This window comes from Gavia stellata, unplaced genomic scaffold (assembly GCF_030936135.1).
Source record: "Gavia stellata isolate bGavSte3 unplaced genomic scaffold, bGavSte3.hap2 HAP2_SCAFFOLD_146, whole genome shotgun sequence".
In the NCBI taxonomy this organism is placed as follows: domain Eukaryota; kingdom Metazoa; phylum Chordata; class Aves; order Gaviiformes; family Gaviidae; genus Gavia; species Gavia stellata.
The window spans coordinates 34179-48741 of record NW_026776880.1 but is presented as its reverse complement, the minus strand read 5'-3'; the positions used below and the strand labels follow the sequence as shown (position 1 = coordinate 48741).

At 59.0% G+C, this 14563-nt stretch overlaps 1 protein-coding gene across 1 annotated transcript; it reads left to right on the top strand.

The window, feature by feature from the left end:
- Positions 1–3895: 3895 nt before the first annotated feature.
- LOC132321375 (maestro heat-like repeat-containing protein family member 2B) lies at positions 3896–14155 on the top strand (the record flags this gene model as incomplete). Its single annotated transcript, XM_059834880.1, is given in 19 exon segments — positions 3896–3964; positions 4475–4614; positions 5313–5435; positions 5964–6129; positions 6532–6630; positions 7121–7272; positions 7662–7805; positions 8583–8667; positions 8779–8892; positions 9372–9445; positions 9787–9906; positions 10932–11039; positions 11235–11394; positions 11780–11820; positions 12103–12244; positions 12973–13025; positions 13465–13572; positions 13779–13898; positions 14084–14155. Coding segments are annotated over 19 exon segments (2037 nt in total), but the record flags the coding sequence as incomplete, so codon positions are not given.
- Positions 14156–14563: the final 408 nt, after the last annotated feature.

The window sequence follows — 14563 nt, the reverse complement described above, 5'->3', positions numbered from 1 at the left end:
CCCCACAAGCCAGGACAGGAGTGTGCAAGTGCAGACCCGTTGTAAAACAAAGAGTGGGACTCAGAATAAAGACTCCACTGAGAGGCCACTAACAGTCAAAAGCTCAAGAGCAGCAAAAGGCAGGACTTCTACCACCGTGTACACGGGTTGAGGCAGGACACAGGGAGTACACAGACCCTTCACAGCATCTATCATCATGCAAGGGACTTTGATACCAACAGCTCTTGCCGGGAGCAGCATCCTCTCTTTTGTACCCAGCGGTGTTTTGCACCCAAACTAAGGAGCAAAGAAAGTTGCAATCAATGTCTGAGACCAGGCCAGCTCTGAAGAAGAGGGTGATGGGAATGCCTCGTGACTGAGGGCGCTCTGAGGAATAACCATGAGAAAACACTTGCTCCAGAACCTTGTCCAAACATCTATGTGACCCTTCTTTCTGATGGGGCAGAGGAGTGACAAGAAAGGGAAAGATGCATCTGAAACCACACGCTGCCAGCAAGAGAAAGGCTTTCGGTGAAACTTAAGGCCCCAAGAGCCACCAAAGGAACGTGAGGACTTGGGAGGCCACAGAGACTCCGTTTACCCAAGGAGAGCGGGGAATGGCACAGACAGGGACAAGGAAATGCCCCAGCTCATTCAGAGGGAAGGGAAGAAAGGTGTCCACTGCACAGGAGTGTAAAATAATAAAAATAAAAAAACCCCACAGATGCAGAGAAAGACAAAGAGGAAAAAATACGGAAGCGCATCAAGCCCTCAGAGATAAGTTAAGAGGCACGATCAGAGAGAAGCAAATTAAGCCGTGCAACAGGGCAGAGCAGCTGAAGTCTCACAGGCATGGACAAACAGAAGGAAAGTATTTTGTAAGTCCCAGAAAAAGTGTATGATGGCGGTGGTACCAGGAAATGTACAGTAGGGGAAAAAGCAAAACAAGCAATGTGACGATAACAAGGATTTACTAGAGAGCAGGAAACTTCCACCACCATTTTCCCTCCACATTCCAGTAACTGTCCCGAGATATCTGGGCACACGTCACGCGTCGGGAGCTGTGGCTGTGTGAAGTTGTCTCCGGACACTGGACAAGGCTTTCACCTGGTCGTGCATAAAAGCCTTGAGGCATCAGATGGTCTCCTGCCTGCCCTGTGTACCATATAAACTGTGAGGAAGCAAATCAGTAAGCTGCCAAACTTTTGGAAGAAGACACCTCTCCTGTCTCCTCCAGAGCTCTCCGACTAGGCTATGATGAGAACTTCAGCACCAACAGTCACAGTGAGATTCCACCTCAATTGGCTCTTACCTCCAGAAGACAGCAGAAAAGGTTGTTGATGCAGGAAACCACCAGACTCAATTCCAATGCAGCCAAGATTCACACTGCGATCAGTTGCCCCCTCTACTCACAGGAATCCCTCAGCTCAGTCTCCAGCACACACAGCCCCATCTCCATCTCAGAAGAGATCTTTAAGCCCCCAAACAAACCACTGCCTCATCCCCACATGACCGACCTGCCCTGAACCTCGTTCCTTTTCCCTCCATCCCTGGCTGTACCACACTGAACCGGTATTTCTCTCCCTACTCACATAACCACACCATATCGAAACACAGTAATAATCCTGCATAGCAAAAAACCGTCTGCAGTGCCCAGGGACTGCTCTTCCCCAGTTGCAGCACAGTGCACCACAGTGTCATGGTGTCATCACTGATGTAGTGCTGCACACTATACAACAATCAGCAGAAAGCACAGGAGGTGTAAGTCTTGACAGACTATTTTTTCTCCTTCACATATTCCCTTTAAATCATCTCTTCAACTCTTCCCAATAAGTATGTAGCTTTTAAAGATAACAGCTTTATAACAGATTTGAAGAAGTGCTTTTCTCCAAAGCTTTTCCGCTGTTCATCTACATTAGGAAAAATGTCTTTACTGTGAGAATGGTGACACACTGGAATAAACTGCCCGGGGAAGTGGTGGAGTCACCCTCACTGGAGGTGTTCAAGGAACGTGTGGACGTGGCATTGCGGGACATGGCTTAGTGGGCATGGCGGTGTGTGATGTGTGTTGGGTTTTTTTGTTTGTTTGTTTTGGGGGTTTTTTTTGTTGATGGTTGGACTTGATGATCTTACAGGTCTTTTCCAACCTTGGTGATTCTGTGATTCTGTGTGTGTGTGTGATTTGTTGCTCCTGTAATAAAAGAGTAAGCAAGTGTACCTAATTCCTCCTAACATGGGCATGACCAGGGTTCCCCCCACAGCCAAGGCCTAAAACTCACCACGGGGCGAAAGTGCGGGTGGACGGAGGAGTGGGTGGGTGCAGAGGCCGGACGGGCGTGGAGGCAGAAGGGGTCTCCAGCAGAAGCTGAGGGATGACTTTTTCCTGCTGTTGCAGCCACCTTTCTCCAGGAGCGGTCCGGGTCCTGGAAAGGCTGGAGCTGCATCAAGCAGGCTGGGACATATTCAAGCACGTCACTGAGACCAACAGGCAGCAGCAAGAGCTGCAGAGGCAGCTGCCCTGGTAAGTACCTCCAAACAGGGAAGGTGCTTCCCTTGGCTGCAGGGCCAGCCCGGGGCGGGGAAGAGGGGACTTCTCTGACACTCCACGAGAGACAGAAGCAGGTTTTAGAGCCTGGCGTTGGACTGGAGCTCCCTGACGAGGGAGAGGGGCTTGCTGGGCACCTGAATTGGCTTTTTGTGGGGGACTTGGCTGGAGAGAGAGGGACCCCTCTGATGGCTGGCTCTGCCCTTTCCAACCCAGAGTGAAGAAGATACTTTGTAATGCGTGCACCTGGTATTTAGACATAAAATTACAGTTAAAAACTGTCTCCACTAACTAACGGTGAGGATTACCACAAGGTCAAAATCTAGGAAAATAGAAGAGAGTGCCAAAACTGTTTTAAGGCTGACCTGCCTCATTGTCATGTGAAACCCACACCTCCTAGCTAGAAAACGCCCCCAACCCAAATAAGCCCCCTCCCCTCTGGGCATGCGTAGGGAATTGGAACTGTATCTGTAAGATGAAGTAAGAAAGGTACTAACCAATAGTTAGTTAAGGGGTAGGAGCAGTAGGCGTAACTAACATTGTCACCTGTTTTAAATCCCTGTCATGATTTCAGCCCGGGGTGCATGCTGGCTGGAGAGATCCCCCACGCACCCGGCGCCGAATGAAGTAATGCCTGCTCTTTAATAGACCAGTGTGAAGGGGTTTCATTCCCGATTTCGGTGACACTGGCACTGAGGGAGGGAGCAGGAGGGCGCCCGACTGGGGCTGGGCTGGGCACCCACCGCCTGTTCGTGCTGCGAGGCCTCAGGGCGAGGGCCCGCGCCTTCCCCTGAGAAGGCCCAGCACGGCCCGCAGGGCGGGATGGGCCAGGAGCAGCTGTGCCCCGAGGGCCCAGACAGGCTGGGCTGGGGCCCCCCATCAGCGCTGCTGTTCTGGGCTGAAAATGGGAAAATGGGGAAAAACTTTGCCGTGCGTGTTTACTGGAGGCTTGTGGCCTGATGCTCTCAGGCCCTGGGTGCCAGCGAGGCTTTCCAGATGGCTGAGTAACGCCATGCGGCTGTGAGCGGTGGCACAAAGTGCTCCGGTGGCCTCGGGTCCCTGGAGGGGGACGTGGATCGGGGACGGGGCTGGGAACGGCTCTCGGGAGAAAGTCCTTGCTAGAACTGTTTGAGGACCATGAGTGAGTTCAAGTGATGGAGAATGGGGAAATCCTGCATTTCGGGGCCTGTGGGGATCCGCAGGGTGCTCCGTGTCTGGTCCCCGCCCCGCGGCGTGTCCCCAGCACGTGTCCCTGTGTCACAGCAGCCCTCTGCGAGGCGCCGCACCCCGCACGGGTGTCACAGTGGGCAGGCTCTATATCTTCCCAAGGGGCTGGTGCTGCCCCAGTTTCTCATGGCGTTCGCAGGAGGAGGACCCAGAGAGAGCAGTGCGTCCATCTGGGGGATCCTGCTGCCCTGAGGAGGATGAGAGCACTCAGAGGTGAGGCGGTGGTGGGGGGCTGGGGGCTGCTGCCTGCTGGGGGCTGCGTCGCCGTCACCTCTCATCCTGCTGCCAGGCACCTCCGAGAGGGCTCTGGCTCCATCCTCTCCCTGCCCTCCGTGGGGCATCTGGGGACTGCTCAAAGACGACCTGGCCCGGCCAACTCTTGGTGGGGCTGCCCAGCCCCAGCCCTCCCAGCGCCTCCTTGCAGGGCCCCATGTCCATGTCCCGCCCAGCTCGGGGCCCCCGTGCTGGACTCGCTCTAGCGCATTGCTGCCATTCTGTCACTGAGGAGCCCAGAATGGATCCAGTCCCCCAGTGTGGTATTCCCAGTGTGGTCTTCCCAGTGCCGCAGTGAGGGGAAGACTCCCTTCCCTCGTCCCACTGACTGCCCTCTTGCCAGTACAGCCCAGCACGGGCTGTTAGTGCTGGGAGAGGCTGGGAAGATCCTCCCCCCTCCCTGGTGCAAAGCCCTGCAGCCAGCAAAATGATTTCTTTCTTTTCTTCCAGCTCTCTGCCCGTGCTTTGGTTCTCAGTCCAGACCTGCACATCCTGAGGATGGAGGCAGGGCAAAGAAGGCTGTCCCTGAAGCCGTCACTACCTTTGTGGCTAGTGGGGCTTCTCTGCTAAAGCGGCTGCAAGACCATGAGGTGAGACAAGGGGGCTCGAGGGCTCCCCTCCAAGCCCTTGACTTCCCCAGGTGCCGTGGCAGAGGGGGATCTCGCCTGATGGCACCTCTGCCCTCCTGCAGGCGCTTCGTCCCCAAGCGCCGATCCTGCCGCTCCAGCTGGACTAATGCCACTGCTCCCTCCCTCCTTTCCCTGGGAGCTTGCAGTGCTCTCCTGGACAAGGCAAAGCCTCTGGCATAAATCCCAGCATCTCTCCAGCACCTTTGCCCAAGTGCTCAAGGCCCCACCTTAGCTTTGGTTCCAGAACTGTCCCAGCGCCTGGGCTCCTGCCTGTGCGAGGGGAGCAACACTGTGCCCCAAGGTGCAGGGAGTTCATGGCTCCCCCTCCTCAGGGACTGGTCTCATTCCCACATCTTCCCCTTCCTCGCCTGGCACTGTCCGTCTGACCTCCACCATCCCCCATCCTCAGGACCGACTTCCTAGGCTCCCGCATGGCCCTTTACCCTGGTGGAATCAACCTCCCTGTCTGGCTCTCTGGTAGTGTTAGAGGTGCCGTGGAAGATCTTGCCGTTCCCCATGGCTGTCCTGACCGATGCCTGCAGCTCGTACCTCGTGCCCATGGCAGAGAGATGATTTGGGGGGCAGTAGGTCTCTCTCGTGGGTCCCTGGCAACGAGGGCAAAGCAAGTCCCATCACTCCCATGTGTGGTCTGTCCCCAGGGTGACCGAGTGGAGACATACCGGGAGCTGGAGAGCTTCTTGCAAGGAGACGATGGCAGTTTGCAGAGCGGTGTCGTGAACCGCCTGATAGCAGAGGTGTCCAGTGACATGCGAGCAGCCCAGGTGAGCTTGTTCTCTTTCAAGGCCGCCAAAGCAGCCTGCCTCTGGCCCTGGTTTTTGGGGAAATCCAGAGCAGCACAGAGATGTTCCTCAACTATTCAGACCCAGTGGAGGTCCGAAGGGGACTCCTCCTTATAGGGAATTTGAAGAGGAGATGCAGAGAGTAGTGCAGAGAGGTGGACGCGGGGCTGTTTCTAACTGAGCGAGAGCTGGGTTCAAGCTCACTTGAGGAACAGCCCTGGGAACCCAGCAGCCCCGTGGAGAGGCCCCAGGGGGTCCTTGAGTCTGTGACAGTTTGTTCCTGGCATCTCTGCAGAGAGGGAGAGAAGGCAGCAGCACAGGGCTGTGCTAGGGAAAAGCCTCCCGCGTCTCACTGGGGAGCTGCTCGCCTACCCCAGGGTACAAGAGGCAGCAGGCGCCCGGCCTGAGCAAACTGCCCCGAGGGGTCTTGCAGGGGAGGCAGGGGCGTTCAGCCTGTCCGAGTGCCTCAGCCTTTTTCTCGGGAGTGTTTAACTTGTGGCACTTTTTCAGGGTGTGACAGATGATGTGAAGATGGCTGCTAGCGACGTCCTGGTGGCTCTGGCCCGCTCCCGCTTCCACTTTGTCATGTCTGAGCTCCAGAGCCACCTGAAGGCCATGGGGAAGGTCCCTGATGAGATCGTGCTCCTCACCTTGGGCAAAATGGCCCGCAGCTACGGTACGGCACCCTGGGCCTCTTGGTTTGGGTAGGGGTCTGTGATAACGGGGAGAAAGCACCCTCCCCCTTCCTGAAGGCTCTGTGTTGAACTGGGGGGCTATGAAGTCGCCATGCCTCCTTGCTCTGTGCCAGGGCTGGCCGGCAGCTCTGCCTTACTAGCCCAGTCCTGGTTCCTGGAGGGTGGGAACCCACTGGAGACAAACCCGCAGGGTCTCTGCCCCGCACCCTCCTCCCCATTTCCCTAAAGGGCTTTCCTGTGTCCCCCTTGGGGAAGGCAGCCCTCCCCACACCCTCTGGCATGTCCCACATGGCCCAGCACCCCCAGCCTTGCCAGGGATCGACCCCGGTCTCCTGTGTCTCTCACTGACCCTCTCGGTCCCTCTGTCCCTGCCTTCTCTGCAGCCTTGCGGTGCATCCCCTTCGTGGGAATGACGCTGCTTGCCCTGCGTGCCATGCTGAGCCGGGTGGGGAGTGGCCGGATCCTGCGCGCCGTCTGCAGTGGTGAGTGTCCCCTCCTTAGCTGGGGTCCCAGGGTCAGGGGCTGGGGTGGCCTTTGATGCCTCCATGTGATCTCAGAGGGAACATGGCAGGTGTCAGCCCACAGTGAGGTCAGGCCTTGGCGATCCCAAACTGCTGTGAGTGTGCAGAAGGAGCGGGAGAAGCCCCGGAGGTTTCTGTGGGTAGGACGCGACGGTGCTGCACAGGGGAACTCCTGAGTGCCTTCCCATGGCTTCTGTTCCCCTGTTTCCCCTGGGAAATACTGGAGGGGAACAGGCCATTGAGGAGGAAAAGGATGGGGAGGAGGAGAGAAACAGTGGGCTGTTTGAAACCAGACACCTCAAGGGCACAGCTTGGCCTCAGATGCAGATCTGGTCCTGGGCTGAGCCCTGCCGAGCCTGGGACCGTCCTTAGAGCAGGCTTGGGTGAGGGTGCAAGGTACCGTCCCTGCTGCAGACTCTCACGTGCTGCCCTTCCCTTTCTCCTGGTGCAGTTCTGGAGCAATGGTCAAAAGGGGTCAATACGTACTTCCGCAACCGGGAGCAATGCCCCTTCCCTCGCAATGTGGAAGCGCAGCTCTGTGAAGACATTTACCCAGTCTTCCGTTACGCGCTGGTAAATTGGCTGGGCTGCGAGGAAGAAGAGGTAAGAAGTGCTGCTTTCCACGCCTGGGGCCACAGCGGGGATGTCCACGTTGGTGGGTCTGTCTGTGGCTGGTGGGGTGCGAGCAGAGGGGTGAGGGGAGGGAGCGGTCTGAATGAGAAAGCATCCCAGGCCGGGAGCCTGCTGTCACTGTGCCTGGGGCTGGAGGCTCTCTGGCAGGAAGCAGCCGAGTCCTGGGGCCTTTCTGCAGGGAGGGCTGGGGTGCGAGCGTGGGGAACTGCTCTCTCTCCTCTGGAGTGAGCCCTTCTGCTGCAGGGCAGAAGGGAAAGGGAAACCCCTCCCAGTGGGAAGGGCAGACTGGTGTGCAGGCGATGCTGAGTGCTAGGCAGACCTTCAGCCCTCCAAGCAGAGCCTCTCCCTTCCCTCTTCAGGACAAGCAGGCTGTGCTCAGGGCGGTGGCTGCCATGATGGAGGTCCTGCTGCGTGAGGAGCAGCACCGCGAGCATGCCTGGGAGCAGCTCCTCTGGCTGCTGCACCAATCTGAGGAGGTCCGAGACACCTCCCGGGTCAACAAGGTGAGGTGTTGCGCAGGGCCCGGCGTGGCTGCTGGGGTGGGTCTGCGCGAGTGCCACGAGGCACTGGGGAGCTGTGGGGTGCCAGGAGGAGCTGGGAAGGCCTTAGAGAAGGAACAGGGAGGGGGAGAGCAGAGGAGGCCTGAGACTTCCCCGCACTCTTTGGGCAAGAAAAGAGAAATGCGGGGAGGGGCCAGAAGGGAGGCAAGAGTCCCCGGGGCTCGTCTTCTCAGGAAGGGAGGCATTGCCATCTCTGTAGGGCTCTGTGTGTGGGAAGAGCTTTGCCCTAATGCCCAGGGCTGTGTCCAGTCCCGTCCAGTGAGGGCTGAGGTCTGATGATTGGGAAGTGCTGGGAAACGGAGTTGTCAACAGCGGGCTCTGTTCAGAGGAAAGAGACCCTGCCGATGCTGCTCTGAGGGGAGGGCAAACAAGAAGCCCCATCCAGGAGGGTTTGTGGTTTTCCCTGGGAGCTGGTGTTAGGGACTCCCCTTCTCCCAGATGTGCCTTTAGGTAGCTTTAGCCTCCTCTTCCTCCCCCGTTGTCTCACAGACCTTCCTGCAGGCCAGGAACACGCCAGGATTTGTGAGACAGGTGCCACGTAGGTTCCTTAAGGCTGCAGGAGGCCTGGTCCTGGCTGTTCGGAATGGGCCTGAGGGGCAGCCCTGTTCCCACAGTGATTTCCCTCTCAACCAAGTCGCAGCAGGACTCTGGGAGAGGAGGGCAGAGAGCACCCTTTCTTTTCAGTCCCCCTCAATGCTGATGCAGATTTCTTTAAAACAGACCTTGTTCCCACAGCTCCCTGATGTGACCAAAGAGCCTGGCCTGGCCCCTAAGGCAGAACTTCCCCGCTGCATCGCGCTGCAGGGTAAGGAGAGGAGACTGGGCGATCCCCCGTCGTGCTGTGGCGGCTCTCTCCCTGTCCTCGGCAGTCAGAGGCAGCTGCCTGCTAGTGCAGAATGCGATTTCTTCCCTGCAGCACGCATATGCCCTGAGGAGACGGGCATGTTTCTGCACTCCCCGGAGAGCGGTGGGAGCAAGGCCGGTCGCGTGGCAGCCCTGGGCCTGCTGGGAGCGCTGGCCCACTCTGACGGTCAGTGCCATGGGCAGGGACAGAAGGCAGGGGTTGGGGCTGCTGGGCTGAGAGCAGGAACGGGCTGAAAGCGGTGCACCTGCACCCAAAAGGAGCTGCAAAGAGCGGGTCCCCCAGCCGAGCTGACGCCCTGCGACAGGGCTCGAGCTCTCCTCCGGCAGTTAGAAATGGTGGCACACCAGGGATGATGCTCCAAGCTCAGTAACACGGGCACGCTGGTGGGTGGGCGGGTGGGCTGGTGCACAGGAGCTGCTTGTACCCATGCTGTTTCTCTCGTCCTCTGTGTTACCATATTACCATAGCTTTCAGTCCCTATAAAACAGCTGTGCCTCTAGAAATGGAGTCGCTCTGGCTACACTGCTGCCTCCTGTGAAGTCAGAGTCAGGCCCCGCTTTTCTGTCCCGTTGGTGTGCGAAAAACTTGGAAGCTTCTGCCATTGGGGCTCTGCCTCAATGCACACCTCTCCATATCTCTTCCAGCACCTGCAGTGAGAGAGAAGCTGCCCCAGGTGATGGAGGCCATGGGGTCAGTGTGCAACGACCCCAGTGCCCAGGTGAGCTGGTTTGGGAAGGGACAGTGCCACCAGGGGAGGCAGAGGAAGCCTTTCCCTCAGGGCAGAGCTGGGGTGCCTGGGGAAGTGCCGGCGCATTGCCCAGGCAGTGGGTGATGGCTCCTCCCCGGGGAGAGCTGGCAGAGTGGAGCGGGGAGGTCTCTGTGCTCTGTGGGGCAAATGCCCGTCCAGCCTGGTGCTAAAGCCCAGCCCTGATGGCCAGAGCGAAAGCTTCTGCCATGCGCTTGTCATCTCTCCGCGAGCCACAAAGGCTGCCCCCAAGCAAAGGTGGCTTCCCTTTGGGTTTTGAACAGGAGGACCGTAACCACGCTCTCCCCTGACAGGTGCGGAGGGCAGTTCTGGAGTTCATCCGGGAGCTGCTCAGCTCCGGCTCCCAGAGCTGCTGGGCATGGGATGTGGTGGGGCACATCTTCAGCGAGTTCAGCCGGACCTCAGGCAGACTGGTAAGGGGAGAGCGGGACACCTGGGGCTTCCAGCAGTGCCTGGCCTGCGCTGAGAGCTTCTGCAGGCATCCTTGAGCATGGAGAGCTCCACGCTGCAGGGCCATCAGCGCCGGCGCTGCCATTGGAATGACCTGCAAATGGCTGTTCCTCGTGTGTGTGTGTGCTGATGTTGGTGGAGACGTCAGTGAATGATGAGGGTTTGCACCCGGGCATGCCACCTGGGACTGTGGGGCTGCCTGCGCACCCCACAGGCTGAGCTGTGCCCACAGACACCTTCAGCAAAGCTGCCTTGCAAAGGGAGGGGTCTTCTAGGGACAGGACATCCTCCATCCTTAAGTGCTCACAGACAATCAGCAAAACACAGCCACTGCAGCCAGATGGGCCTGGCTAGAGGATCTTTCTGTGGTGTTCTCAGACTCTGGCCCTCCAAAGCATGCCCTGCCCATCCAATAGCAGTCTGGGGACCCGCATCCCTTCTGGCAAGGGGACAGGCCGTCTGGCAGTCCCTTTGGTGAGTGTTTCCAGCTGGGTGCCCAGGAGATGAAGGATGGGCATGGCTGAGCCTTTTGCTGACTTGCTGAGGATCTTCCCTCTGGCTAGAGCCTCCCTCCAACCAGGGGATCTGTGGGTGTTGCTTTGCTCCAGGGCTCGGGGAGGCTCTGCTTTGGGAGCAGGGCAAAGGAAAGAGCCAGCTTCTCCTCCACATCTGTCGGGCTGGGCGTGCTGCTGCCAGGGCTGGCATCGAGCACAGCCCTGCTGAAGGGCACGTTCCTCACCATGGCACGACAGCAGCATTTGGGCCCTGGGGGACCGTGCAGACAAGCAGTGTCTCTTTCTGCTCCCAGGCTTCCTAGTCCTTCCCAGGGTCTGGGAAGTGGTTCCCGAGCTGGGTCTGGCCATTCTTGTCCTCCTTCTGGAGGTCAGTGCTCCTGGGAGGTTGGCGCAGGAGCACTGGTGAGGCCATGCCTGAGCCTTGTCGGTCGGGAGCTGAGAGTAACAGGGGTTTTGCCAACTCTGTCTTACAGGTGGCAGGAGGCCTTTTTGCCTGGGTAACACCGGAGGAAGGAGCTCTTCGAGCCCTGTGTGTGGACATCCTGGGCTCGCTGGACGTCTCTCTGAGAGGGATGACCAAAGTAAGTCACCCTGTGCCCTGCTGCTGTGGCCACTTCTTGCCTTCAGGGCATTTTTCTTCGTGCTTCCCCATGCTGTGAACCTCTCCCCTCACATGTGCTGAAGCACACAAGGCTCAGGGAACCGCAGACTGTCACTTTTGTCTTTGAGCTGAATAGAAATGCTGATGTGGTGAATTGCCTGGTTCTTCTCTGCAGCTCCTGTGGCCGAGGCTGCTGCAGTATGTGGTGCCAGCCCAGTACAGCGGCATGCTGATCCCGCTCTCCTGCTGTCTCCGAGCCCTAGTTGAGAGACGGGAGAGCGCAGGGTGTGAAGAAGACGAGGAGGAGCCTGACGCCGTGGACTCCCAGGAGCGAGGTAGAAGCTAATGGGTTCAGCCAGGGGGTTGGCCAGTCTGTGTCTACATGCTCCCTGCCAGCCCTCAGCAGAAGCCTGGGAGAACCAAAGGGCGGAGCCAGGCTCTGCTGCTGGGCACGAGGGGCTCTGCCCTGCATTGCCCCTTGCCCAGCGCAGAGGCCTGCCTCTCCTGCTCGCAGCACTCTCCTGGCGAGCCGGGGCCCATTCCTGGCCATGCTGGAGCTGCCTTCGTCCCGTGCTGGGCAGCCCTGGGGATTTCTCCCGGGTCAGCGCCGTGGCAGCACAGCTGCTCTCAGCCCTCAGCCCTGTGCGGGGCATCGGAGGCGCGATGGGCACGGCATGGCAGGGGCTCGTTGGCTCACCCAGCCTTTCTTCCTCCCCACAGCCCGGCTGCCGGCTCCTCAGGCCCTGCTGGCTCGGCTGCTGGTGAGTAGTGGGGCCCGGGGGAAAGAGCTTTTCTGGCCAGGGGTGGTGGGGGAGCCCAGGGCAGAGATGCTGTTGAGGCCCGTGCCGGGATCCCCCAAGGAGGAGGCAGTGTGCCTGAGACTGCCTGGGCCTGTCCGGTATCCCACTCCTTTCTTGGGGCTAGCAGCACCCCGGGTGCAGGAGCGGCATCGAGCTCCCTCCATCCCTCCCTCCCTCCCTCCCTCCCGGGAAAAACTGCAGCTCTGGTGGCAGGAGTGACCCTTCTCTCCTGCCCTCGCCTAGGTGGTGGCAGCAGCTCCTCACAAGAGCGGCGAACGTGCAGTCGCTGCCTTGCAGCTGCTGCAGGCCCTGCATGGCAGGATACACCGAGCCTTGGGGGTGGTGTGGACTACCGAGATCCCCCTCCTGCTGTAGTACTTGGAAGGTAAAGTGCGGGTGGGGAGGGAGAGGCTGGGGGGAGGGAAGGGGGACAGGAAAATGCAGCTTCCCAGCGTGACGGAGGAGAATTGTCCCCAGTTCCCCAGCACTTGCTCTGCAGCCTTTCCCCTTCCAGGGAGCCAAAGCTGAGGCTGGGGGCAGCCGTCCCCCAGTGTCGATTTGGCCCAGGGGATGGATGGGGCTGTTGATGTCCTTTTGGAGGGCAGGTCTTGGCGGCACCCCCATGTCCTGGCCGGGACGGTGTTTGGGGGAGAGACAGGACTGGTGCTCCTGGAGGGGGTGCAGCCCCTGGCTTTGGAGAACAAAGTTGCCAGGCCAGGCCAGGCCAGGTTTGCAGCAGCTGTCCTTGGCAATAGCCTGGGAGAAGAGCTGCAAATGGGCAGAAAGTGGTGGGTCATTAAGGAGAAAATGTGTGTTGCCAATGCACGCTGGCACGCAGTGGTCGGAGTTGTTCTGGGAGCTGCAGTCAAGCAGTGGGGATCTGTTGTGGACAGCACGTCCTTGCCCAGCTTGAATCAGTGGCCCTGACAAATGTCCCTGGGATCCCTCCTGTGTCTTTGGCCTCACAAGGGCTTTGGTGTAGGTGCTTGTAGGCCCTTTCTAGCCTGATGGCCTGGGAATGTTGGGAGGTCTGACCGCAGAGGAGACCACAGGGCTCGTCTTTGGTGTGAGCTTAAATAGCAGCGAGGGCTTTTGCTTCCTCTTGCTTTCTAGGGAAAACCAAGAGGTGCCTGGACTCTGCAGAGTGGGAGCATTGTGTGCTCAAGGTACAGCATCCTTGGGGGGTGTCACAAATAGAGGGGGAGAAGAGGGAACAGACAAAGTTGTGGGAGGAAGCTCGGGGCTGCCTGTGTAGGCAGCAGGAGGTGGGGGCACCTCCTGAGTGCCCTGTGCCTCCCCCCGCAGTAGGTGCCTGCCCGCTCAGAGGAGCTGCTGTCTGCGCACGTGCCACGGCTGATGGCTAATGCCCTCTATCGCTGTGGCACACGCCTTAGCACTGCCTCCTCCTCTATGTCTGGCATGCCGGGAGGGTCTCGCCTGAGGTGTTAGGGGAAGAGGGAGGCTGGTGAAAAGAGGGCTGGGTGGGGCAGGGGAAGAGTCTGCCGTTCCCAGTAGCTCCCCCCAGCAGTGTCCCGGGACATGCGAGCGTAGAAAGCATCCTGGCCAAGGGCAGGGGAACACTCGCTTCCTCTCTGTTCCCCACAGTTCCTGCGAGCGTCGCTGGAGCCCATCGAGGACAGGGCCTGGACCATGGGCCTGAGCCAGGAGCTGAGCCAGCAGCTGGGCAGCTCTGCCCCCGGCTCCTGGGAGAAGGTGTGTCTCCTGCCCCGCGCCAGGGCTGGGGCTCTGCCCACGCAGGCGGTTTTCATTGCTTCCCCTTCTCTTGCCCCCAAAATGCGCCTCCCTGGGCTACTCCAGTGGCTGGCTACCACCAGGGGTGGTCGGGTCTGTCTGGGGCCAGACCTTTCCTGACAGGTCGGGCCGTGACCACATCTCGGACGTGGCCTCTTCTCTTGCAGCTTTTCCTGTACAAGGCCCTTGGGACAGTGCTGGCAGCTTGTCGGGATCTCAGACACGTCCAAGGGCAGGTGCTGAGGTTCCTGCAAGAGACAAACCCTGTGGAGCTGTCTGAAGCCCAGGTGAGGTGATGTTCATGTCCTGTGCATCCCCTGCCTGTTCCTGGGGGAGAGGGAGGGCTGCTCCAGACCTCAATTTCCCCCTTGCTGCCATTTTCCCCTTGCTGCAACGTCCTGCCTGGCTGTTGTTGCTGGCCATGGCCGAGTGCCTGGGCTGGAGCCAACTCCCTGTTTCTCTGTGGTTGCAGGGAATGGTTTCTGTTGTGTCCCACACGGCTGAGAGCCACTTCCATCTGGTCTTGGACACGGTGAACATGTTCTCCAGGGCTTTCACCAGAGGCTGGTTTTATCAGACTTCCATGGGCTGGAAGGTAAAGGAGCCAGGGTTTCCCTGTTTGGCTTTCCTTATTTGGCCTTCTTTCACTTCTACACCTGCAGCAGCCAAGTTGTGGCAGCTGCCTTGAGATAAGCATTCGTGTAAGAGCTAGCCGAGACCTCTGTTTCAGAGGGGACGTCCTGACATTGGGGCCCCTGAGGTGTCTTTGGAGAGGAGGGGGTTTGACACCGGGTGGATCAGAGCCACCCAGCTGGGGCAGCTGCAGCGGTTGCTTGCTTGCAGCCACCTTGCCCCTGACTTAACTTCAGCAGGAGCTGGCGACAAGGGGGTGGGCACGGTGTGACACTCTGACCCTTCCCCAAAGCTGAGAGCCAAGAGCAGGAGCCTGGTG